The 27,088-nt window shown below is 43.9% G+C and overlaps 2 protein-coding genes across 4 annotated transcripts; both read right to left on the bottom strand.

Moving 5' to 3' along the window:
* Positions 1 to 1,881: 1,881 nt before the first annotated feature.
* inhbb (inhibin subunit beta B) lies at positions 1,882 to 10,879 on the bottom strand. Its single transcript, XM_071536952.1, has 3 exons — positions 10,302 to 10,879; positions 9,808 to 10,161; positions 1,882 to 4,448 (listed from the first exon to the last, which is right to left on the bottom strand). The coding sequence occupies exons 1-3, from the start codon at positions 10,366 to 10,368 to the stop codon at positions 3,619 to 3,621; spliced, it is 1,251 nt and encodes a 416-aa protein (XP_071393053.1). The 5' UTR covers positions 10,369 to 10,879; the 3' UTR covers positions 1,882 to 3,618.
* Positions 10,880 to 13,298: 2,419 nt separating this feature from the next.
* Positions 13,299 to 25,421, bottom strand: klhdc3l (kelch domain containing 3-like). 3 transcript variants are annotated; one of them, XM_071536956.1, is made up of 8 exons: positions 25,376 to 25,421; positions 20,808 to 21,000; positions 19,907 to 19,989; positions 19,635 to 19,713; positions 19,059 to 19,105; positions 18,382 to 18,502; positions 16,318 to 16,510; positions 13,299 to 14,938 (listed from the first exon to the last, which is right to left on the bottom strand). In XM_071536956.1, exons 2-8 carry the CDS (start codon positions 20,974 to 20,976, stop codon positions 14,290 to 14,292), a joined length of 1,341 nt encoding a protein of 446 aa, XP_071393057.1. In that variant the 5' UTR covers positions 20,977 to 21,000; positions 25,376 to 25,421; the 3' UTR covers positions 13,299 to 14,289. The 3 variants fall into 3 exon arrangements, with proteins under 3 accessions (XP_071393057.1, XP_071393058.1, XP_071393059.1); XM_071536957.1 differs by having other exon boundaries at positions 20,808 to 20,997; positions 25,376 to 25,415; XM_071536958.1 differs by having other exon boundaries at positions 14,383 to 14,933.
* Between the last annotated feature and the right edge of the window lie 1,667 nt (positions 25,422 to 27,088).

Here is a 27,088-nt window from a genome sequence, read left to right as displayed (position 1 = left end):
GAATGCCTGGCCCGGGGCGATGAATAGTCATAAATTCATTAGTGAATGCGGACCAGGCTGAATTGGATGGATGAATGTTATTGCGGCGATAAACCAGTTGACCCCGTCAACTTGGCAGCTGTCATGACCTCAACCTGTGGCAGTATTAGAGCGAGGAGGGCTGAGGGACAATATTTGTTTAAGCTGATAACTAGGGGTTGTAGAGGTTGTGTGCGTGTGTGTGTGTGTGTGCATTCATGTTTGTGTTTAGTGTGTTCTTTATAGTGCGTGACGTGGTTGTGCGTGTGCGTGTGTGTGTGTGTGTGAGCTTGTATTTGTATTTGTATTTGAGAAAGAGCACGTGTGAGAGAGCATGTGTATATCTTTGTAAGATAAGACTGCATGCAAGTAAGCATAAGTGGTGGATGTGTGTGTGTGTGTGTGTGTTTGAGTCCAGAATACAGTGATAGAGTCTTGTGTGTATGAGTTTTTTGAGTGCAAATACACAGACATGGGTGTACGTATGTGCTTCTGCGTGAGCGTGCGAGTGTGTGTGAGAGTGCAGCCGGGCTCAGCGGCACACTGCATGGCCTACAGCGCTGGCTAAGCATCATTAACATTCCAGCTGTGGAGGTTTGGCCGGCGTTGTGAAGCATGACAAGACAGCTACTCATCTCTCCCTGCCACTCACAGTCAGCGCAGACTGTCATCCGGCTGTAAGGTCCAGGCTCCACCGAGGAGATTCAAAAACAACGGTGAAGTGCCTCATTCACTTATCACGTTAAATTTGACACATCGTCTGTCTTCCTGTCTGCCTGCCTGTCAGCCGACCGGTCTGTCTGTCACTCTGTATCTCTGCCATGGAGTGCACACACACACACACACACACACACACATATACAGGCACAACCGTATATTGATTTGTTTTGCTCTTCTTTCCTCCTTGGAGGGGAGTTTTGCTGCTGCTGCTGCTGCTGACTCATCCATCCAGCTGAAGGAAAGTGTTATTCGCAGCAGCCCCTCCCTAACATGCTATTTCCCCAGCAGGCAAACACATCTCATTGCACTCCTTGGCAGATCCTAATAGATACATTTAGGGTAATTATGTTGGTGATGTTTTTTTTTTTGGTTTTTTTTACAAGAACACGTGGCGTGTTTTGATCCGTGTTGCATGGAGAAACCTCAGAAACACTGCATGTCCCCAGTCAGCGGAAGGTGTCGGCACAAGCAGGCATTTAGTTGGGCAGGCCTTGTGCTGTTTGCACAAAGTATTGACACATTACTCCTGACATTTTGGCAACTCTAAACCTAGCTTGAGAAACAGCAACACTGTGATAAGGCTTGCAGAGGGAATCTGCTCTGATGTAACAGGGATTGTTTGGCTGCAGACATGCACCGCAGGAACGCCGCTGGTTTCCCAACACGACGCACACACACGCACGAATCCATGCATACTGACACATCAGCGTTTGCATGTGCACACATGCACATTGACACGTGCACGGGCGTGCGCTCAGGCATACGCATACAAACACGCACAAACACACAGGGCCGGCGTCAGCAGGCACCGTAGCCAAGAGGAATCAAGCTGGTATGTGCAGCTCTGTATGTGGGCATGTCGCTATGGATGCCAGTGGAGCTGTTAATCATAGTTGTAATTACTGCGCTCCACCTTAAGAGAGACAGTTAGTCTTGACAGACAACGAGAGATGTTTTATGTTTCAACCAGTATGGACGAAGACTGGAGTGTGTGTGTGTGTGTGCGCCTTTGTTTTAGTACCCAACTATTTCAGCCCCACCTTTTTGTTTAGAAAGAGATCTCAACTCCAGCTATTTTTCATCTGAAACACAGACAAGAGCGAAACAACACGGTGCAGAGTAAGAATTTATTTTAAAGTTACAAAATATTTAAGAAAACATCTTATTTTACATAAACTGTACAGATGACATTTATTTGACTAAATGATTCTGAAACAGGAACTAAAAATAACTTTCTTATTAAATAGAAAACTGAAAAAAAATAGAATTAAAGATGAAAAATGAAGTGTTCCACTTGCGTATTGTACAAAACAGAGAAAGAAAATAGAGCTAAGAAATGGAATCATATATCGTACCCTGATACAGTGGTAGGCCTTTTGCAAATGATCAAAACAGTATTGTACACAGTAACATGATGGCCTTGCCATCTTAGTATAATAGCTAAAATATTGGCCTCTTTGGTTCCATTAATTAGGTAAAATACATTTGAAACAAAATTCAATTTACTTCTATAAAAATAACTTTTCAATGGCAGTTTTTGTTTCACTAATCCCGCAACTTTTCAGTGCAAACATCACGACAATCATTCGCTTTGGAAAGGAAGCGAAAGATCACATTTCAAGTATTGATAAAGAGTCGAGGACTAAAGAGAGAAAGGGAGATAGAGAGAGAGAGAGAGAGAGAGCAAGAGAGAGATAGAAAAAGAGGGAGAGAGAGAGAGAATTCAGTCTGATAGAGCATGTAGAGTATGGGTATAGGTTACTATACATTGCATAGCTCATGTGGCACTTATTTAGCGATAGGACAGGACACTCAGTACCCCTTGGAAGGCATTTCATTATGCAAGTGCTATTCTGGGTGTGCATTTCAACAGTTTCTGCAAGTGCTGCACCGCACTGTGGCGACCCGCTGGGCCGAAGAACAAGAGTCTCCCCGTCCTCAGGCCCACTTCTACTGATCGAGTAGGGAGCGGCCTTGGAGGGGGGTTTGGAGGGGGGTTTGGGGTCGGGGGGGAGCAGTTCTCTCTCCGTTGTTCCCAGGATAAGTGAAGTGCACAAGTGAAGTGCACTTAGAAAGGTCCATCTTCACCTGGTTGTCGTGGTAACGGGGGCCTGCAGCACTCTTGACAGGCAGGACGTTGAGGTTGAGGCCCAGAGTCAACAGCATGAATGACGACGGCAACAACAGCAGCAGCTTTGCACCGTTGGAAGGTATAATCCTGCAAGGCATTAAGCGCTGCTGATCTAATTCCACCAGAGAGGATAGTCACAGACAGTGTCTGTCAGGACAGTAGGGAAGTGCTGGTGTTCTGAATTGTATAAGCTGATGAATTGTCAGTGCTTTATAAAAACAAAAGTCTGTCTTGTGCTAAAGTACTTAAGAGGGGTTGGAGGAACGGGGTTGGGAGTGTGGGGTGAAGCCAATAATGTCATTGGCTGATCCTGTCACTTTCCTTAAGCGCTTTTAATCTTCATTCAAGAGGAGATGATGTGCCATTATTTTTTGACTAGAAATGGCAGAAACTAGAGCAAAGTATCATTTGGTGATAACCATTCCCTTCTCTTCCCATAGCTCCTGACCAGTTCAGTTTCATCATATGGAATGGACAAAACTGGGAGAGCAAGCAGGTCGCTCAGTCTGATAAATACACACACTCGCGCACACACACACACACACACACACACACACGTGCAAACACGTGCACACGCATGCACACACGTACACAACACTGATACATGTGTTTGCTGGATTGTACCGGTTTGTGTTCCTTTCACATAAGTATAGATATATTGTATATGTGTACCGTACAAAAACGCCTGTTTGTACAAAAGGCCTTTTTGACAGTTCCAAGTTCAAAGTGGATGAAGGGTCGGTGGGGCCTCAGGCACAGCCGCACTCCTCCACGATCATGTTGGGCACGTCCCTCTTGACGATGTTGTACTCGTCATCGAAGTAGAGCATGGACATGGTGCTGAGCTTGGTGGGGATGCAGCAGGAGTTGACAGAGCCGGGACTCATCCCCCTCATGCGGTACTGGTTGACTACCGCTGTGTGGAAGGAGGAAGCCGAGCCCGGCACGCCCGCCATGTAGGCCGGGCAGCTGCCCTCGCAATAGTTGCCGTAGTAGCCGGCCGGCGCAATGATCCAGTCATTCCAGCCGATGAGGCGGAAGTCTATGTAAAACTGCTGGCGGCAGCAAAGGCCCCCGCTGCTGCCGTCACACTCCAGCCCCCTCTTGCGAATGCGGTGCTTCCCCTCCGCCTGCCGCGCCCGCACCACCAGGAAGGGCCGGTGGGACGGGTCGCCCGGGTCCACCAACACCGGAGCCACGCCGGCCGTGTCGCAGCCCTCGCAGCGGACCTCCAGGTCCTGCCGCCGGCTGCCCTTCCCGAACACGGCCCGCACCGCCTCTGACAGGGGGAAGGTGTGCCAGCCGCTGCGTTTCAGATCCACCCGCTTCTCCACCAGCGCCCAGCGGCCTGCGCCTCCTCCTCCTCCGCCGCCGCCGCCGCCTCCTGCGCCTCCCTCCGCTCCGGTCCCGGCCTCCTGGTAGTGGATCTTCACTGTCACCTTCCGCCGCAGGCCTTTCTCAGGCCCGGCCGGCAGCACGCGGAAGTAGAGCCACAGGTTGGCCTGGGACACGTACAGGTTCTGGTTGCCCTCGTTGGAGATGAGGAAGTACAGGCTGGACTTGGACGATACTTGCTCATCTGTTGGAAACACATAGAACACATAGAGGAAAGGTTTATTTTGTGGTGCCGTCATCCACCGTGTTTATAGAGCGCTGCCCAATAAGTGTGGAAACAGGAGAACAGAAGTTACATTTACAAGATGATAAGTGAGTCATGTATTTTGAACAGGTGAAATACTTCAAAAGTTCCTTTTGAAGCCAGAATAGATGCCAGCTGAATAGATGCCAGGTTAGCATTCTGGAGAGTTATTTGTTTCAAGAGAAGTGGCTCAAAGCTGAATTCTCTGTCTCTCTCTCTCTCTTTCACATATACACACACTCACACACACATGCACACACACACACACACGTACACACACAGAGAAACACGCACACATGTGCATGCATGCATGCTGACAAACACAAAGGCTGCCCCGAGAAGGGAGCAGCCCCGTCTTTAAAGAGCTGTTTTCCTCTCTTTTTCTCTGTTCTCCCTCCACCACCGTGTCAGGTGACCTCTGCGGCAGCTCCTGATAGGCTGACTGTGACAGGCCAGTGCTGGGATCGGGCCCAGTTGGCCTCAGGTCCAGTTTTGAAGTGACAGGGCCAAAGAGAGAGAGAGAGAGAGAGAGAGAGAGAGAGAGAGAGAGAGAGAGAGAGAGAGAGGAAGAAGAAGAAGGAGAGGAGGGATAGAAAGGAGGAAGGATGGCGGTGGAAAAGGTGGGAGGGTGGTGGACACAGCCGAGGCCCCGGGGGGTTCATTGAGTTCGCTGTTAGGGCTGCAAACCCCCCCCCCGCCCCCTCTCCTCCCTCCACCCTGAACACCCTGAGAGTGACAGCACAAAGCCCCCTGTGAGGCACTGGGAGACAGCCGCGCTGCAGCCCGGGCATTGAAACGCGTGGCCTTCCAGCGAGAAGCATGATGAGGCAAAAATAAAAGCCATTTACATGACACTGGCCACTTTCTAAAACAGCACAATAAAGAGATCCCGGGCGTCTAAAGGCGGCGATGGGCTCTCCTTGGCTGTATCTTTTTTTTTTTTTTTTTTTTCTTATTTTTAAGCCTAATGATGTCTTCCAAATTACCCCGAGGTAACTTGAAAGGTTTCTACGCCGGGAGATTTAGTGCGATGTGCTCCAGCAGAGCAGCAGCTTTTGAAAGCGGCTAAATTACTTTGTTTGCCGACTGATTAGTGTGTGTCGTGTCAACAGCTGGCCACCAAAGACGCCCCCCCCCCCCCCCCCCCCCCACCCTCTTTAAGGCGCCTCACGCCTCTTCCTCCTGTAAACCGTGGCTTTACATTCACACACGGACCTGTTCAGACCAGCTCTCCTCTCTATAGTATGTCAGCTGGGAGCTCAAGCACCACGCACACACATTTGCATCCATCCATAGCCACACACCCATCCCCACGGTAACCAATACATCAAATACCAGTCTTACTCAATACCAAAGCCTCTGGGGTAAAGTATCAAATGCGCAGAGGGTAGATATTGAAATCCATCTGAAGCGAACAACATAAAGACAACAGTTGAACAGCAGTTTTTGCCAGGGACTGCTGTCAAGGCCCCCGGGGCTACAAGTACCTAACCTCGCCTCATTTACCACCGTGCCTCTTTGCTTGCCTCGACAGCTCAGGACTACAAAAAAAAAAAAAAAAAAGTGGGATCACACACCAGCGTGCTCGGGGTGACAGTGTGTCGAGCTGACAGGGAGTGAAGACCGAGCATATAAGGTTCACGCTGAATCTTAATGCTCCGCTGTTGTTTGATTGGTAAAACCCCGTCTCTGCCTCTGTATGTTTCTTTATTCGGTGCTTTGTTCCCATCCAAGACATCCCTATCGCCAAATCATGTACAGTTAATACGCTTGATTCGAAACTGATTCTGGGTTTGACAGTTTTGGCATCTCAACACATGGGTAATTCTCTTGTAACGCCGGTGATGCTTTTATAGCTGTCATGACTAATTTTCACAACAGAAAAGACGGTGACATAATTCAAAAGCCCCACACACGCCTCTCGCTCATGTTTCTGGCAGCTTGTTAGGAACCGCACAGTAATGGAATTGATAACGCATAAAGCAGTGGATTCGTCTTTTTTTTTTTTTTTTTTTTTTTACCAATTAACTGTTACTAAATGGAAACAGGAGCAGAGCAGCTTCAGCAGCAGAGGTAATGAATTATGAATCTAGTTTTAAGCTGTCACAGAACAGCAGAACAGAAAGACACTGATGAAATTTAGGGTGAAACTATTAGCCCAGTCAGACTTACACAACTATAATACAGTTCTAAGTATCTTGAACTATAGAAATAATTGTATGACCCCACCATACACTCTACCCAGCTTCTTCCTGGGGATATAAGGTATAAGAGTCATTTGTAGGGCCTGACATGGCTAAGCAAGAATTACTCAGTATTGATTGATTTCCTCCAACTGCATTTCTGCAGCTCTCGGCAACAGAGATGATCTGTCTTTGCTTCGTATAGAGAGAGTCTATAACAACAAGCCGCAAGACCTATTTCCACTGTGGTCTTTTCAGCACAAATTGTCTTTTTTGATCCCGAGCTGGCCCCGACACGCCTCGCCTGACCCCGCAGTGGAAAAGCATAGCTACTGAGTACCGGTATAGGCGAGGCGGGACACCTGGGTGGGCTTGTGCGGATAAAGGGCTGCTCCAGCGTGTCCCCACCTGCGCCACCAACGCTGCCGAGCAAGTCGGGGGGGAAAGCGGCCGTGGAGGCAGGCAGGCAGGCAGGCAGGGAAGCAGGGAGGGAGGGAGGCAGGGAGTGAGGCAGGCAGGCAGCTCCAGAGCTCATTACTCAAAGCCGTTGTCGACAAGACCACACGCCGCGGAGGGGGGGCGAGGGTGCGGCAAGGTACGGGCTGGAGCGCTTCTGCTGCTCCGACACACACAGCAGGCATCCCTCAGGCCGCAGGATCAGCACTCCAGGAATTCCACATAGGGCGAGGAGGTGAGGGAGGGAGAGAGGGAGGGAGGGAGGTGGAGAAGATGGGAGGGGTGGTGGTGGTGCTGGTGGTGGGGGGGCACAGAACAGGCAAGGGCCGAGCCGCTGGACTTTTGGCCCCGGGGAGTAAAAGCCGCTTCAGTGGAGGCGTCTGTGTTTGCGGTCGTGCTTAAAGCTTTTTTTTAATAACGGTTTTTATAAAACATTTATAGGATTCACGAGCTATACAGCGGCAGCCAGGCCCATTGAGCGCTGAAACACACACTTGTGAAGCGAATGTGGAAAATGTCTGGAGCGGGTCCAGGGAGCGCCATGACTGACAGCTCCTCATGAAAGACTTGTGTCCCGAAGTAAACCTGCCAACCCGATCCTCTGGAGGGTACCGGGGGCCCGGAGTTAATGACATCCAATAATGAAGTCTTAATTCCGCGTCTTGGACCAGCCGCCGCGAGTTCACCGGGTCCGAACGGCTATAGCGGCAATCGAGATGCACGGATCTAAAAAACTTCTCCCTTCGAACCCCTCTCTCTTTCTCCCTCCCTCCCTCCCTCGCTCGCCGCCCCCCCCCCCCGTTCTCCGCTCCGCTCCTGTGGATACGGGACACCGAATCCCCCTCGGCGAGGACCCACGGGACCATGTCAGGGGAGAAGGGAGATTGGCATCGTTCCCTCTCACCTGCCCGTGGGCCGCTTGGCAGACCCGTCCCCTCTGCTGCACCCGCCGCAACCGGAGATAAGACGCCAGCTCCCCTGGCTGACAAGCACACAGTTAACCCCCCGTGCTGAGGGGGAGGACAACACAACACACAACACAACACAACACAACACAAACACACACACAGCAGACACACACCCTACCTCATCCTATCCCTTTGGCCTGGCTTGCTGCTGGCTAAACATATACCACCCCCACGCCCCCCCCCTCCCCCCCTCCCCTCCTGGACTGTGACAACAACAATTCAGGTTCCCTCATGCTCGGGGACAAGCTCCCCTGGCTTTCGGGCGCTTTCTGGAGGCCTTGTCCCCGAGCCATGCCCCGGCTGGCAGCCTCGGATCTGGGGGGCGTGAGCCAGCTGGCCAGGAGGCAGAGAGGGGGTCTAGGGAGCAGGGACCCGAGCCAGCTCCATGGTACAATGCCGCACAAAGGCTCAAAGGTGTTGGGAAGAATGGAAGTAAAGAAAAAAAAAAAAAAAAAAAAAAAAAAAGAAGCGAAGAAGCAAAGAAGCCCAGCGAACCTTTATAATGACAAAAGCATTCTTTAGAAAACTGCGATATGGGCACGCGCGCACACCAGCGTGCGCACGGATACACAGAGATACAGACACACACACACACACACACATACATACATATATACACACACACACACACACACACTATCACCCCACCTCCCCACACCCCTCCACACACACACACACACCCCAAACCCGCAAGGACTCAAATGTCTCATGCATTATTCTGAGCAATTTCTTTTGTTTTCTCTGCTGTTTTTGTTCTTAATGTTGACATGTTGGGTTTAGCAGGAACGCATAGTGCTCTCATAATAATTGCCTGGCTTTTGTTCCCCTGTCATGAGGGTGCTCAGATCATTCCCATTGGAAGGCAAGAGCTAGCAGCCCATTCAGGCTAATTGTACCAGCAGGGCCAATGGGAGCGGACAAGAGGTTTTTTGGGTTTTTTTTTTTTTTAAACGCATCCTATTTTTGTGTCTTTAATTGTATGCTTTTCTCACAGCACTAACTGACAATTATTGGATTCTGTCAAGCAGATGATTTTAGGTGTGAGTGTGTAGGCCTGTGTGTGTGTGTGTGTATGTGTGTGTGTATAGGGGGGGGTGCATGAGAGAGAGAGAGAGAGAGAGAGGGAGAGAGAGAGGAAAAGGGTGTTCTCTTTGGACTTCTGAGAATTAGTTAGATACACATTCTTAGAGGAAGGGATAAATGGCCAATTGAGGGACTTTGTCCTTTCTTAAAAGAGGGCTTTATACATTGGAGTATTGAGTGTGAGCACAGCTTTAGTGATGAAATTGGATTCAGAGGTTCTTTTTATCCCCTAGACAACACATAGGGGTAATTCAAGGACTCTTTCTTTCAATTTAATTTCTTTCTGATTTTCAACGGGGGGGTGGAGGACAGGCGGAATTAGCACGCACCCCAAGCCACACCACTATAGCTTCGGGCAGAGCAGAAATGTGATGTAATAAGATGATTGATATCTCAAGACAGTGGAAATGATGACTACACCGCATCCAATTTGTTTGGGGCTTCTGAACGACAGCTCTGTCTATTTTGTAGCTGTTTCTGTGTGATAATGACGCGATAAGCGCCAAAAAACATGAATGAGCTTCTTTTTCACTGTAGTACATGAACTCAGAGGCGGACGGGTTCATCAAGGGTCGAGTGAGATGCGTGCAATTAATTATTGATTATTACCTGATTCGGCGAAACTGATAATCTCCGAGGTCTCCTCTTGGACTTCGTTGTTGTAGGCGGCCTGCCCGTCAAAGTTGGGGATCTCGACTCGTCCGTCCTCTCGCACTTTCCCGGCGTGCAGCCTCCTCAGCGCCGTCACCATCGCAGCCTTCGGGATGGGATGGGTGATGTTGGGTCTCTCCCTCATTTGCAGCCGGTTCAGTATGTGCCTCTTCACCGCCTCCAAGAAGTCGATGTCCACCCGCTCCGACTGATCCGGCGCCCTGAGGCCGCAGGACGCGCACGACTCCTGGGACGAGGGCTGAGTCTCTGTCCCGGTCGCCGAGATACAGCGCACGGAGAGCATGCAGGCAACTAAACAAGACAATGTCAGACTGTATCTGCTCATTTTTTCTTAGCTTGAGACTAGAGTCCAAAACGCTCTGGAGGAAGGAATAAAGAATATATTGAAAGCGCAGCGTAAAGTTAAAGCTACTTTTAATTTACAAGTTTACCAAGTTCCCGGTTACCATCCAGCCCTGCTCCATAAGTGATACGCCTCGGGATATCCAAGAAGTCCATGCAATCTTTGTATTCCCAAGGACGCGAGGTTACAACGACGCTGCTACAAATTTAAGGCTAAACAACTCCAGTCATGCATTCAACTTGTTATCCAGTCATGCGTCTTTACCCCGAAAGATAGCCTATAAGTTCATCTCTTTGATTGCGAGACGTACTTCCAGGAGTGTTGATTGTTGACGCGTTGTCTGTCATACCATGTACCGAAACGTGATCTACCAAAACAAACGAGGACAAATAGACTGCCTCACCGATACTTGTCTAAATAAACCCCTCCAAATGTCCAAAAGACGTTCAGACCGCTTTGTTCCCATTCAAACAACAGCTTTCATGCAAAAACTTGGGGTGGGGGGATCCAGTTCGTCAGCTGCAGTCCCTTGTAGGAACAACTGCACGCGCTCGGTGACTCCCGTGTCTTTTGTCTGTGCGTCTGGGTACCGTCTCCGGTGCGCCCGGCTGTGGATGGACAGCTCCGTGCGTCCTGGAAGATGCTGCTCGATTGAGACCCTTTTCTCCCTTTGCAATCACGACAACAGGGGCTCCGCGCACCCAAAGTTTTTATACAGGAGTCCAAACCACGTGGGGATTTCCACCAACTGGACGCAAGGGATTAGCAGAGTACTATACGTCTCCAGATCCACGACTCCCCCGATAGCTGATGGAACAAGGGTTTATTATTATGGTAACAGAGAAGTGAGCTGGGAGAGGTTGCATAATATTATTTTTGCATTAGACTATTGGTCTTATTCCGTCAAGCATCATCTTAGAAGATCATCTTTAAAGATCACAGGTTTTAAGATAGTTCACATCAAGGCGGTGTTAAAAGGGGTTTGTGTAGTTGTGATTGATAAGACGTCAATAGTTACAGACTACAGATCTTAAAGCTGGGACCTATGTTGCGATTTAAGATGTGATTTAGATTAATATTATAGATTTTTGCCCATTCATGGCCATTTTAGGCTGCTGAATGCAGTCATGCATTCAAGTGATGGATAACTTTCAAATAAGAAAAGAGAATTATTTAATTTCTACCTTTCTGCCACGTGATAGTCAACTTATAGTCAAATGTATAACAAAATTAAAAAAATAAAAATAAAAAAACTGGATAAATGAATGAATAAAAGTTAGTTCCTATAGTCTAGTTGGCCTAGTTCCTCAATGCCACTCATAATGCAGATCAGACAGAAAATAAAACGAATGGCGCCATCTCGCGACGAACTCCCTATATTACATAATGCAGCCGAATGAGTCCTCTGATACCAATAAACTAAAGGCGATGCTAATTTCAGTTGATCTAATATTATGTTGCCCAATGGCTCTGCTGCTGAAACCTAATCCAACAAGATTTAATTCTGCAAGAAATCTGAAATCACTCCATATGTCAAAATCACCCCATGTGAAAGAGAACAAAGCCTGTAGTAATCCTGTAATTAATCTTAGGATATTACATGAATGTCGCAGCAAAACTATAAACTATATATAATATCCTATAGGAATATTATAAGGATATTATTGATACCATAGGAGATCAAAACAGACAAAAACAACAAAACAAACAAAATACAATTATGTCACTATAAACTCACTATTGAGTACCACAGACACAAGTGTCTTCGGAATATTCTAGGTATATTATAGAACTATTATAGCGATATAGGCCTATAGGTGACAAAGAATGTCATAAAGTCCAATAAGTTCACTATCATTTCACTATTGTGTGCCACAGACAGTTCTTATAGAAATACCTTAAGTTGAGTAAAGTAGGCTTTCAAACATCAGCAGAATGCCTAAACAGCATGTTGGGGAACAGAAATGTAGGTCAGTAGGCCAATCGAAATGAGGCATTAGGGCAGGCGGGTAACCTGCTGCATCACTGCCAATTAGTTTACTTTCCTGCAGGTAGACGGTCACATGGGGACAACACATGCACGGGAAGGTTAGGTCGACACAACTGGGATAGAAATGAGAAAAAAAAAAAAGTATGTTTAGAGTGTAATTGAAAATGCCAGTTTATTTCCAGTGTTAACTTTCATTTGATAAGATAATTAATTTCCCCAACCAGGCAGATTTAAATCATAGAAACATTTCTCGGAGGCAGAGGTGTATGGAAAGAGATTAGAGCCAAAATTGTATTTGACTTGCATAATTGTGAATTTGTTGTGCTCATATTGAACAGTTGAATTTAAAAAATTGTTGAACAAATCAGTTCAAAAATTGAATTTGTAAGGCAAAATTTGAAATTGAATGCAATGACTTCAAATTGAATGTGATTATTATTGATTTTCACATTTAGCTATAATTTAAAATTTTGTTCTGTTGACTTCAAATTCAGTTTTCTTAATTCAGATTCAGCTTCCTGGGATTCACATCCAGGCTCAAGGGACTTGTTTTCCCTGAGTGTTGACTGGAAGGCAGCCTCCTCACATTCTTCATTAGCCAACCACCAGCCATGTAACGTGGCACAGTGACTTGTTCATCTCCACAGCCTTTATTGTTGAAGCTATGAATTCATAACTGTATACAACTGTATAGGAAGACAACCTGCAGTAGAGTTCTGGCGCCATCGTGTGGAATTGAGGCTATATTGCCGTTTCCACATTCTACATTAAAGGGATTTTTCAGTGTTTCCCAGATTTGGTTGCTGGTGGAACCGAGTTATTTCACAGATATTAGCAAGAATTTAAGACATTGACCAAAGCTTATCAAAGCATACATACATACATGTTCATTTATGGAAGATACATAGATATGACAGGATGCTCACAGGAGGTTCGGTGAGTTAGATTTTTCCATTGTTTTAATGTAAATCTGTATACAAATGGAGTGTAGTATACACTGCAAATTGTGCTCCAACATGATATATACTGTACACACACACACACACACACACACACACACACACACACAGACAGGCCTGTTTCACAATTCCACACACTACTGCTTCAAAAGCCTCCATTCAGTGGACAAGTAATCCCTCTTCAGTCAGGTGAGGTAAAAGGAGTGCACAAATAGCTTTATTATTTATGTTTACTAATAGATAATTCTCTGATGCTAATTTGACACAAATTCAAAATTCAACAACCAGCATACGGCTAATAAAATGGTTAGACTTTTCAACTGCAGTTAAGTACATGAAACATAACTGTGGTCGATTAGATTCAGAAAGTCCTGTATAAATTCAATAATTTCATAACTACAAGTGTGCTTGCTGATATTTTCCCTTTGGGTATCGTTTATTAAAAGTGGAGGAAGGAAACATGCGGTTAATTTAAAAACACGTGGCACAAAAACTCAAAATAATAAAAAAAAATAATAATAACAGTATCAAAAATAATGTCTTGGTGCTACATGTTTTAAACAACATGCTTAAACATCATTAAAATAGATATTCTGAGTCTCAGAATGTCAGTAATAAATTTGTGAGATCTATACAGGAAAGCAGTGCAGTCAAGTTAACATATTCACATTCCATATACTATAGGTAAGAGTTGGGCTGTTCTTCATGTTGGTTAGGTTACGGTGCTGTAATTACAGTCAAAATAATGATTACAGATAAAATGACAAAGGTCTAATAAGGCAGAGGTTTCAGTACTTTTAAAATGCATCTTTATGTCCTTCCTAATTTGCAGTTTGCCACCATACTGTATGTAGATTGACAAAAATAATCAGTACACTAGCTGCACCAGGAGTGTAAAGAAGTTTGCATTTCAGTAGTATTAAAACATATCCATAACCTGGACGCAGCTAATTATGTTTAGCCTAAATTCCATATTCATTATAGTAATTCAATCATGTGTAAACTATATCTGTCTTGACCGTGTCTTTGAGAGGTTTATCATCGTGGAGTGAAGTGGGTTTTTGTGAAATTGACAACGCAACGCAAATGTTTGCTTCACATTTTAGTGGAGGAAATGTGAACTTGTCTCATGAGTCCGTCATGGTCATCTGCCACACGGAGAGGGGCGAGTGTCTGGTCAGAGGTTTCCCCCCCAGCACCAGCAGCAGATCGGGCAGGTGCTGGGCGATGTCCTCCTCCTCCTCCGTGTCGAGCAGGTCCTCCTCCTCCTCCTCGCCGCTCCACCGCTTACTGAAGGCCTGGTTCTCAAAGGTCAGACAGTTCCCGAGCCGCTGGGCGTCTTTCCCCGTCAGGCCCCTGTTACCGCGGTCCCCCGGCGAAAACTCGCCGAGCGTCCTGCCGCCGCGGCCCCCGTCCGGGCTGAACGTCTCCAGCTCTATACCGCCCTCTGACCCCAGGAAACCGAGCGGCGAGGGGAAGCACTTGTTCTTGAAGGGCCTGAGTCTGCCGTCCAGCAGCCTGGGTTTGAGTCCCGAGCCGGAGCAGGGGCCGGCGGTCCCGGGACGGTAGCTGGGGCCCAGCCCGGCGCAGCAGTGGTGGATCCTGGGGGGGGCGGTGGAGCCGGGGAGCGTGGCCAGCCGCTCCCAGGCCTGCGAGGTGAAGCTGTACCTCCACAGGCAGTTCACGGGCGAGTTCTGGCTCTCGCCTCCCCCGAACAGGAGCATGCTGTCCTTGTAGGCCACGGCTGAGTGGCCCACCAGTCTGGAGGGACCTGACCTGCGGAAAACACCCATAGGTGGTATCAGCAGGAAGGAACACAGAAAACAATGCCTATTGTGTGTTTTGGCGTTTTGTGTTTTCATCCATGAAATCTCCCGCTGTGACACTGAATATCCTTAAAGCGATAGTTGAACACATATATTCATACAGCAGTGAATGAGGAGGAGGAGGTTGAATACTTCTGCATATATTAGGTAAATGAGTCTGACGGCTACAGACACTACCAGTCAAAAGTTTGGACCCACCTGATTGAATGTTCTATGTTTCTCATTCTCTTAAAGCCATTTTGATCTAAAGGCTTCTGCTTAAATGCTTGAAATGTGTTTCTTAGACAAATATAAATAGTGAAGTTGATCCTATGTATGGATTTCTTTCCAAAGCCTTTGCCTTTCCATCAAGACAAAGGGCGGCTACTTTAAATAATCTAAAATATAAGATAGATTTGATTTGTTTAGCACTTTTTTGGTCACTGCATAAGTCAATTTGTGTTATTTCAACGTCTTTACTATTATTTGAAACTGTGAAAAATTGTAAAAATAAAGAAAAATGCTTGTGTCCGAACTTCTGACTGGTAGTGCAGATATACATCTACATCTACATCTAGGCAGTTTTTAATCTCCTGTTGAAGCTGTACTGAACTGCCACACAGCCAATTGAGACAGCAAGTTTAAGTTTGCTGCATTTTGTGTGCTATTTCATTGTGGTGCAACTGATGAAACAGTATGCCGAGTACAGCGAGACTCTTTACAACTCTTTTGTTTGGGCAGCCAGCTTTAGGGTGCCAGAGCTGAGCAAAATTAATTGAAATACTGTTTCCGGTATTTGGACTTTGCTTTATTTTTTTTTAACCTTTATTTATCAGGGGAAACCCAGGGAACTGCGGAGTACAACTACAGCCTCCTACTGTTGAGCAGCTCAACAGAATTGAAAATTGAATTGGAATGACAGAAAACAGAATTGAATTCCATTAAATTCCACTTTTAAGAGAGACTGTCTTGACTTGCTAAACATTACAAATCAAACATTATGAATCAAATAAAAGACAGTTAAACAAATCAAATACATTCAGTCATAATGTATGTGTTATGATTACATGTTTTGCCCCTGAACCTGTACCTTTAACATTTTATAAAATTTAGTATTGATAAAATATAACACTAATCTCAGATGTTTGTTAAGAAAAAACAAAAAAAAAAGGAATTTCGCAGAATTTACACAGAATTAAATTCAACTTCCTGAAATTCAAATTCAATTCCCGTTCTGTTACCTGTAGGTTTTTTTTTCCAATTCCAATTCCTCAGTTGAACTGGAATTGATGAGTTCATTCATGAACTGACCTAAACAAGGCGAACTCAGCGACAAAAAGCCGCACTCACATGGTTTTGAGGCTGCTCCAGGTGCGGCTGCTGGAGTTCCACCTCCAGAAGTCTCTCTGCTCCCGTAAGCCTCTCAAGCCCCCGAACAGGTACATACAGTCCAGGTGGGCCGTGGCAGAGTGGCTGTGTCTGGGTCCCGGGCCCAGAGAGGCCTGCTGGGAGCCGCCGTCCAGCAGGGACCAGGCCATGGTGTCTGACATGCATGGAAACACACACAAGTGGTCTATAGTCGTCGCTATCGAGGTCTAAATGCACATATCCTTTACATTAGTCAACTGTCAATCAACTGTAACACCAGAGGAACGCAGGTGACGACTGATCTTCAAGCTTAAATCATTATTTATTTAACAGAAAAGCCGCACCACACCCAACGTTTCGACCAGGTCTTCTTCAGTGGTGTGCTGCACAGTTAAATAAATTACAATGTAAGCTTGAAGGTCAGCCGTCATCTGCGTGTGCCATCCCCTGATGTTTTCTATACACACACAAATATTTTAAACATGTTGAACAATTTTTATCCAGGTACAGTGCACATCCGAAAGTTTTAAGGCAGTGAGTAGCGAGACTGCCTTTCAACTTCAAGCCACCCACTAGAGCTGCAACGATTAATCGATTAATCAATTAGTTCTCAACTATTAAATTAATCGCCAACTATTTTGATAATCAATTAATCGGTTTGGATAATTTTTTAAGAAAAATAAGTCAAAATTCTCTGATTCCAGCTTCTTAAATGTGAATATTTTCTGGTTTCTTTACTCCTCTATGACAGTAAACTGAATATCTTTGGGTTGTGGACAAAACAAGACATTTGAGGACGTCATCTTGGGCTTTGGGAAACACTGGTCTATAAAATGTCAGAAAATTGTGAAAAATGTCGATCAAACAACTAATAGATTAATCGAGAAAACAACTGACAGATTAATCGACAATGATTAATCGTTAGTTGCAGCCCTACCACCCACTATTGTTTTTCTGATGCTAAACATCAAAAATGTACGCATGTACTCAAATACTTAGCGATGGGAATGAACTTGTAAGTGAACTGATGTTACATAGATGTATGGAGCCCATTCACAAACAGCGTACAGATCCATGCATGCGACCCTCTGGAAACACTTTGCAAAACAGAACACCCCCCCCCCCCCCCCCTTCCTCCTCACCCGCTGTGCACAATCAACTTGGGGGTGTTTTCTGTTGAATTGCCTGCCCAGCTCCGACAATTCAATTTCACTTCCACTTGATGTTACCTAGTGTGACGTCACCTCCAGTCATTAAATTAAAGTCATTAAGCATGTGCACAGAGGACTCCCTACACAACAGAGCCTGTTTGTTATCAGAGGGGGGGACTGCATCAGAGGCCAAGTGTGTGTGTTTTGTCTTCATTAGAAGTGGTTTGATAGCTGATGTTGGTGCGCTCTCAGAGGGAGCAGTGATGAGATGAAACATCAACCAGTTAAGGCAGTTTCCCTGGTTGGTGGTTGGTCACTATAAGGACGCTCAGTGTGCCTGAGTAAATTAGTGAGGAATTTCATCTCACTCAGTTGACACATGACGTTCTCCATGTCAATCCAGGTGTGTGACACAAGATCTGTCTCTTTCAATCTCTGTGCTTAAAGGAAAAATCCACCTCCAAATGCTCTTACTCTGTTAGATATCATCAATTTGTGATGTTCAGTGCTTTCCAGGAGTTAGTTTGTGATGAAGTCTTGTTTATTTTTTTATCTGATTTATTTTTTTGGTGAACCCACTTTCCCTCAACCTGCCTCGTCTACTTCTACTTCTACTCCCTGTATGACTGTTGAACATCGGTGCAAAATGGCCGCTCTAGAAAGAAGCCCTCGCTCTTTGATTCTGAGGGACTGACACCAAAACCTGACATTTACCGCTGATGTTTTAGTTAGCTGAAAAATGTTTTGCTGTCAAACTCCAATGTAGCTGCCCTGGAAATATCCGGACGTGATGTGACGTCAGTTACATTTGGCCAGTTAACGGAAAATTACGGAAATAAGAAAAAAAAAACAACAACACACATTTATATTTAAATGATAGCAAGTTTAAACTCACCATAATTCAAACTCCAAAACTCCTGCGAGGATCCTCTCATGTCAACGTATCCTCCATAAACGAACATGGCAGAGCCAAACACCACGGCACTATGTCCCTTTCTGTTGGTTGGCATTTGGGTCTACACACACACACACACACACACACACACAGACAAACAGAAATGTCCATGAGAGTTCACAATCCATTAGGTAACAGACCCTCGGACCCTACTATCACTATCATTTTACCAGCTATATCTAATACCGACAACTCTGAACAAGCATATATGGAGATACTACTGTTACTCTCACCTTAATTTTTACATTTTAGTCTGTGAATGTCTTAATATTTGTCTTGTGTGTGAAGAAAATCCTCCATTTAATCACTACGAGGATGTAATCACTATATTGTGTTATATCAATCTGTGATAGATAATAACTAAACAGATTTATTCATATGAAAACATTGCACATTATTACTTTAACACAGTATCCTGATCCTTTTATGTTTTATGTTGTCCTCAGTGGGTATGTGTGTGTGTGTGTGTGTGTGTGCGCGTGCGTGTGTTTGTTTGTGCAGGTACATGTGTGTGCAATTATTTGGACAGACGCTTGGCAAGAGGAGAGAGAGAGCAGAGTGGTTTCATAATATCTATTATTACTTCGAATTATTCTGGTATGCAGGGCATTCTGTACCTGGGGGGAGCTCTTCTTTCCCTGCCAGTGCACCCATTTCTGCTTCGCTGAAACACACACAACAAAAGACAATGAAAACAGAGGTTAGGCAAAAAAAAAAAAAAGCGAGCGTGCAAGGCGCGAGGACCAGGCCAGCCAAAGCTGAGAAACACAGGATCCGACATGTTGGACCTGTAGCAGCAGGAAGCCTGTCCTGTTAGTATCTCAGGGTTCAAACATTTTAACTAATGATGTTTTGGGTTTTTTTCCATGACTTATTGGTCAATTTCCACAGCTAATATTTGTCAGCATAAAAGTTCAAATGATAAATTGTTTGCTGACTTTAAAGCACCAGGTTTTGGCTTGTTACAGCTGTCATTTGGGACAATAAAGAAAGTGGATTCCACAATATTCAAATTCCATGAACTCGTTCCCAGGTTTTCAGCGTGCCTGGGAACGGCGTTATCTAATCTTTTCACAACAGTTCGGAGGTGTTGCAGTGTGATCGACATGCAAGGACAGGTTTTGTCTGTCTGCCCGGAGCAGCCCGACATTTGCTGACAATATTGGTTGTACCACCTACACAGTAAAACTTACCAATGTGAAATACCCAGAGGGGACATCTCCATTCTGTGTATGCAGAATCCAGCATTCCTCCAAACACATACAGAAAGCCCTGAAAAGGTCAAAACTGTCCATATATATTCCATATAGTCCATATACTGTATATTCTTGATATACTGTACCAAACTGTAATGTGGAACAAGATAAGGGCTAAATAAGAAAATGCATATACTGTATTTCTCTGTCTCTAAAATTTATAACAGACAAAAACAGGATTAAACACACTGATATCGATGGGTTTGTACCTCATGAGCCACCATAGAGTGTTCCTCGAGTTCCTCTGGTGCCGCTTCACCGGTGCAGACCAACTCCGTCCACTCGTTACGCACTGCAGCATCAAGCACACAAGTGTCAGAATAGCAAAAGTGCCTTTGATTGCCCGGGCATCAAAAGACAACACACAGTGAAACAGTTCCCCCTCCTCTGCTAGGTTACCAATCCAGAGGCATAAACCTCCTTGATCCAGTGGAGAAAGGACAAAATCTTTCAACTCCGCTGCTGCTGAAACTCTTTATTTTATTCGTCATCTTCCTAACTTTTCACCCTTTTCTGGCTTTTAGAAACCACCCATAAGTTCTTATTTTATAGGTGCATTAGGTGATCTGTGACATTTATCGGCCTCTATCTGTAACAGTAAGAATTGCAACAATAACGATAGAAAAGATCTCCCCCTACACAAGTCTCTAGCACAGTCCCCACCCTTCCCATCCCCTTACTGTAAAAGTTACATTTTCACAGTAGAGAGGAGTAAACTAGCTAATTAGAGCTGAGATCCAACAGAAAAACGTCTAGTGAAGAGGTGATATATCATGATAAATATTAGAATAATAATGTTACTCTGTCATTTGTGTTTTTGGCTTGAGAACAATTCATCGGCCGCTCTCTTGTAGCACTGTCCTCCACTGTTAAGCAGCTGAAAATGTGAGTAAGTGTGTGTGTGTGTGTGTTGAAATTCCAATGGGTGGGGAGTTTTTGTTCCAAAACAGACTACAGGCCGGAAAGTGAGTTTTGAAAGCCCAGAAATCCCAGTCATCATCGTTGAATCATTGGTATTGATCAACATTCCTATCATCCCTGCAGATGACGCATATTTTTTTTTACTTATTGGCCCTTGGATTACACAGAAGCTGTGTGTGTAGCTCTTACCAACGCTGTACCTCCAGAAGTCCCTAAGGCAGTGGGTGTCCCTGCCTCCCAGGACGTAGACGTCCCCATCGTAGGTGCAGCAGGCATGCTTGTAGCGGTCACACGGCGACTGGCTGCCCTGGGGGAGCCAAGTCCACAGGCAGGGACTCTTCTGACTCATAGCTGGCATCCTCTGCCGTCACGGGACCATCTTCTGAGAGAAGCAAAGAGTATGCAGAAGAACGGGTAGAAGAAAAGTCAAATAATGCACCTGCACTGTAACTGTACCTGCAAACGAGGTGATTCTGATTCTGAAACAACGGCTGCAAGCCACTTTTGTGTCGTTGCACACACAAAAAGAGGAATAAAGCCTTATGCAAGAGAAAACGACACGTTGATTGAAGAGAAACCAGTGTTCTCTCTGTAAACCTCGAACCTCTATACACCACAAGTCAGGTGTTTTGTGACGTTACCCCACCCCGGAACAGGAAGGGTTCCCGGAAAGATGAAAAGCTTTCCCGGCTGAGGAGGTTCTTCCATCTTCTGCCAAGTCTGATGACACCTGATAACCCCCCCCCCCCCCCCCCCCCCCCCCCCCCCCAACAAAGACAATGCTACAGATTCAGCTCACGGTGTGCTGGCTAATTATGTCGCAAACATATGGCATGCCAAGCCAGTGTGTGTTACCAGGAAATAGTGCTAGTTGTTATGGCTGTAGAGAGCTTGTCTCCTCTGGGGGTTCAGCTGAGACTCTCTGGGCCGCAGAGCGCCTGACTGCTGCTATAGGACCTGCAGTCAGGAGGCCAGAGATAGACTGTGAAGTCTGGCTCTGGGAAAAATCCCTCCAGTCACTAAACGCGCTTGTGTGGTGTAAAGTTGGTAATTTCTACTACAATCATGATTACTTAATAATTTGGGGAACAAAAATTATATTACTACACTTTTGGCAGGCACTTATACAGCGGACACTCTAGATGAAATTAAATGTTATATGATATGACACTATTATACCATTCTTACTTGTGGAAACAAAAATCTCAATGTACGATTATATATGATTGTGCAGTCCTACTAATAATGCTATTTATGTAATTTCAAATTCATTACTGCAACACACACCACACTAATACCTTGATATTTGGACATTTCGCTGTCACACTACAAACAACTTTCTATTTTTCTCTGTAATTTATCCTTAATCAATGGCAGTTTTCGGGGGAAAGCTACAATGAAAATATAGTTTATCATCCTGCAAACTAATTTACATGGAAAATATCACCCCGTTTTAGGGATTTCCTCTTTGTTTATTAGCACGACTATTAAAATTTCAGGAGACTGTACTGTAGATTTACACCTGATAATAACAACTCCAATTCAAATCTCAAAATAAAGAATGTGAAAGTGTATATATTTGATTGCATCCCAACCCCAGCAAGTGAAAATGAAACCGATGATTCACTTCAACAACCTTTCACAATATTCCTGAAGATAAGTGCCCCTTTAACCAGTTTAACACTAATGCTTTGGCTCTTTCTCTTTGGTCGAGTCAAATCAAGTCCATTTTATTTGTGTAGCACATTTCATACACAGGCGAGCTCAATGTGCTTCACTTTAAAAGACATGAATAGTGACAATAAACAGATAAGGAAATACAATAGGCATATATAAAATACACTCCACATAAATAAAATACCCTTTCAGCCACATATACAACACACACACACACACACACACACACACATAAAATACAAATAAAACAATATTGGTGATAGCAACAATGTCAACACATTCATTTTCCACACTGCATCTTCTGTCACCAAGGGGATAAACTTTTCCACAATGACGCACTGACCATCAGCTGTTACACAAGTCGCTGAAAGTTTTCCCTTCCCTTCACCTTGACCCGCCTCTCTACTCCATCTTATCAAGCGGTCACATGAGCAAACAGCTCTGAGGTCACCACCAGCGTTCACCATTGTACCAACACACCTCGCTCTGCCTTGTCCAAACACCTGGTCCTAACTCGAATAAACAGGGATCTTCTCTTGTTTGCTATTTCAGATGATAGATGAAGGATTTAGATATATTTCATTGATACGACAACAGTTTTAAGGGATGAGGGCAGCGTAACACGAACAAAACAACAGGAAATTATATGGCAGCAAACAGGGATCTCCACCGGAAACGAATGTGTAGAAGAATGTAAGAAGTGTTGCTTGCTTTTGTGTGATATCTAGAAAATAAACAGTTGTATGAGTATCAGAAGTGAAAGGACCCAGGCTATGGAAGAGGGGCTTACTTTAAAGTACATGAATATGTCAAATTCACATGACAAATCTGGTGGCCTATCTGCAGTTTACCTGAATGAATGAAGGTCTGGATGTATGAATGAATGAATGAGAAAATCACTATAGCCTAATATTTGTAGAATATTCCAATAAAGGGCTTTCAGGTGACTTAACGTGCTCTCTGGCGGCCATGTTGGAGGTCTCCAGCTCTTGGACAGCAGGCTGTGAACAGCTGGCTGGTGTTTCTAAACATACAACTTCGCAATCAACAGAATTCAATAGACATGGTTAATTTCTGTGCTGTTTTTGATGGGGAAAGGATCATTTCATCACTGATAGGCCTACATTTGATCGATTTTGTTTAGATAATCTCAGCTTGTTAGCTAACGTTAGCTAACCATCTGCTCAGCTAACTGTCGCTGTCTTGCTGTAGGCCACACACATCTGATTTGCACACTAGCTAGTAGAAGCTAGCATTAGCAGTGACTAGTAGTTGCATGTTAACATTAACACTGGTTGCTCGCCTGCTGGCTAGTTAGCTAGCCAACAAAACCAAAAACCAACAGTTTGTTCAGGTTGACTGAGCTGACTCTTCTCATGCCAACTACAATTCATACTTTGGAGTAGAAAAGGCCTAAAAAAAAAGACAGTTCCTGTGTCACAGTAAATTTGGAAATAGCCTAAATCTATCTTATCAGACTATTCACTTTTACTTAGAACAGTAATGAATTGACTTATGCCCAATATACATGCATCTTCCTCAGGTAGCTTATCTGTTTTTCTCACTAACTGAACAAAAATATAAACGCAACACTTTTGTTTTTGCTCCCATTTTTCATGAGTTGAAATAAAAGATTTAAGACTTTTTCTATGCACACAAAAGGCTTATTTCTCTCAAATTTTGTTCACAAATGTGTTTAAATCCGTGTTAGTGAGCACTTCTCCTTTGCCAAGATAATCCATCCACCTGACAGGTGTGGCATATCAAGATGCTGATTAAACAGCATGATTATTGCACAGGTGTGATGTCACACGTTTTGACTGCAGGAATGTCCACCAGAGCTCATGTTGCAGCATGATAATGCATGTTGTTGCAGGCTCCTATCACCTGTGCAATAATCATGCTGTTTACTCAGCATCTTGATATGCCACACCTGTCAGGTGGATGGATTATCTTGGCAAAGGAGAAGTGCTCACTAACACGGATTTAAACAAACTTGTGAACAAAATTTGAGAGAAATAAGCCTTTTGTGTGCATAGAAAAAGTCTTAAATCTTTTATTTCAACTCATGAAAAATGGGAGCAAAAACAAAAGCGTTTATATTTTGCCATATTTGTGTACAGGCAGTCCTCCAGTAGACCTCCATGATGGCGCCAGCTATGGGAATTTGTGTGGTACTCAATGACCTATGGTATCACTTTAATATTTCTATGACTTATGACCTATGGTGTGTGTGTGTGTGTGTGTTTTTTTTTTATTATTTTTTTTATCTCCTATGGTATTAAATCATGTTCCTATTCCTGGAATATCGCCAATAGGCCTGTGTAGCCTACTTTCAGCTGTCTTTAAAAAGGATGTGTCACTTTGAACACATCTGTGGACATTTTTTTTTTTACAGTCTACTTTTCAACATTGACACAATGTTATTAACATATCTCGTGTTAAAAATGCACATAAACACATAATAAACACATAATTTTAAGACTGCATCTGTCTGAAGTGTTACTAGTATGGTACTACATGATGATACCAATGTCTTACCATTAATAATGATGATTAATGTGTGGCTGTCTCCTAAACGATCTCCTATCTATCTCCTGTGATAGCCGAATCTTAGTACAGTGTGAATGAAGTTATTTTGGTTTAGTCCAAGCATCATTGTTGTGTAGTGAAGACCCTGCCAGCCTGAGGCATTCACTGTGAATGGCATGACATCCCCTTTGAAAAGAATGCGACCCGTTAATTCACGGTTCAGTCTCCCACGGCAACAACAACAGAGTGTTTCGATATTTTATGTATCAAAACAAAGTAGGCCTAGGTTAGTTTAATCTGTAAATGCCTTATTCTGATAAAGAGTAAGCCGATCGACAGAGGAAAAGTTATAAAAGACGAGTTGTTGCTCAATATCGTGAAGCGGGAGGGGAGATGAACTTTTTTTTTTTTTTTAAGAGATCTCCTCTTACAGATTGTTTTCGATCCAAAACGAAAACAAAGTCTTTGAGCACTGGAATAGTAGCCCAAGGCGTTTCATTTCTGAAGAAAACTGAAATTAAATTTATGTAGAAGGATTGATTACTTACAGAGGGAGATTCCTGACCGCTCCTCTTCGTCTGATTCTGTTGTCTCTGCTGTAGTATAGACTTTTGCTGCGTTCAAGTGCTCCTCGTAAACTCCTGTTTCCGAGTTTGGGATGTCGTAAGAACGAGTTCAAGTCGGTGGGAAACAAATGGCAGGGGTGGAAAGAGTACAGAAATATCCTACTCAAGCAGAAGTACTTTTAGTTTGCTGAATTTTACCTAACCAAAAGTAATTGGTGTAAAAAGTAACTCATTTAAAATGTACTCAGAGTAGAACTTACAACAAAACAAAACAAAACAAAACAATCTTACTGCATGTGGTCTTTCACATACTCGAACTGAAGAGAACTTTGAACTGCATTCTTTTAATTATATATATATATAAAAAGTTCTAAAATAAAGTGAATAAAAGTAAAGGCAGATTACACTGCACTTTGCTGATTCACCATTCACTATTGCAGTGATTCTCAACCTTTTTCATATCAACGACCACATCTGATGAGATTTTGTCTCTCGGGCCTAAATCTGAGAATATTTTTATTGTTAGACAGGATTTTATCCAGAATTCCAAAACAATAATATGCATTCTTCTACATTCTCTAATTGTGTTCACTTCTTGTAAATAAAATAATGGTGAAGTTAAACAATTCATCAATTTGCTGGGGACCCCCTGGAACCCCCTCAAGGACCCCTGGTGGTCCCTGCACCCCACTACGTAATGTAATTGATGTTTTAATTGATTTATTAGCCAAAAGTTGCTGTATATGCATGATAGCTAAAAGCTGAGAGTAATAATAGAAACATATAACAATGCTAATTATTTACACAGAATGCTTATAATAATACACTTAACTTTTACCATCGATTGTTGATATGACTAACAAGATTTTTTTGTATTATCCACAAGTACTATCTAATCACTATTTAATAACATGAAAGAAGGATAATACCATCTGCTCATTCTGTGATTCAGTACCTGAAACTGTATTACATGTATATTAGAAGTACTCTTATGTGAAAAGCCTATGGCAGTATATGCAAATTTACTTGCTAATATGTATCACGATTTGTCTTGTAATGTTTGGATCAACAACATCAATGAAGGAGAGGAGAAGCAATTTTACTTCATGAATTTGACTATTCTTTTGTCCAAATTTCACATAAATACAGCAAATGTAAACACTCCAATCGGAAACCTCTCTTTATTATTGTTTTTGTCTACGAATTTGTGCAGTACATTCTCACTGTTAATACCACAAACAATAAGAAAGCTTACTGTAAACTGTAAACATTTACAGTATATTCTTTACAAAGTGTATAATTATATGCACATATGCGGGAAACTTTGCAGTTATTGTCTGTCTCTACCATAGATGTAAATAATATAATTATATATATTTATGATCTGGTTTGTTTTTTTCCAGGCTACCTGGATACTTCATGTATACTTAATGTATTCTTGTGCCAAAAAAAAAAGAAAATCCCCATTTCTGAGTCGTATTTACTGAGAGTTCCGTAATTTCCAACAGCAAGTGAAGGCAGCACTAGAGCACACATCAGATAAGAGGAGGAGCCAAGTGTGTGGCATGCAGCAGGAAGGAAGGGTGTGTAGGATCAGCTCTCCCCTCAGCTGGCTCCTATCACCAGCAGCTGAACTCACTCATCATCACATGACAGCACTTCATGTACGGATCGACATGATTTATCTGCCATGAT

Source organism: Centroberyx affinis, unplaced genomic scaffold, assembly GCF_046629955.1.
Source record: "Centroberyx affinis isolate AG114_WGS23_722 - 3 ecotype Tasmania unplaced genomic scaffold, CSIRO-AGI_Caff_v1 ptg002963l_1, whole genome shotgun sequence".
Classification (NCBI taxonomy): domain Eukaryota; kingdom Metazoa; phylum Chordata; class Actinopteri; order Beryciformes; family Berycidae; genus Centroberyx; species Centroberyx affinis.
Note: the sequence above shows the minus strand (reverse complement) of the source record. Positions and strands in the feature narration are given on the sequence as shown.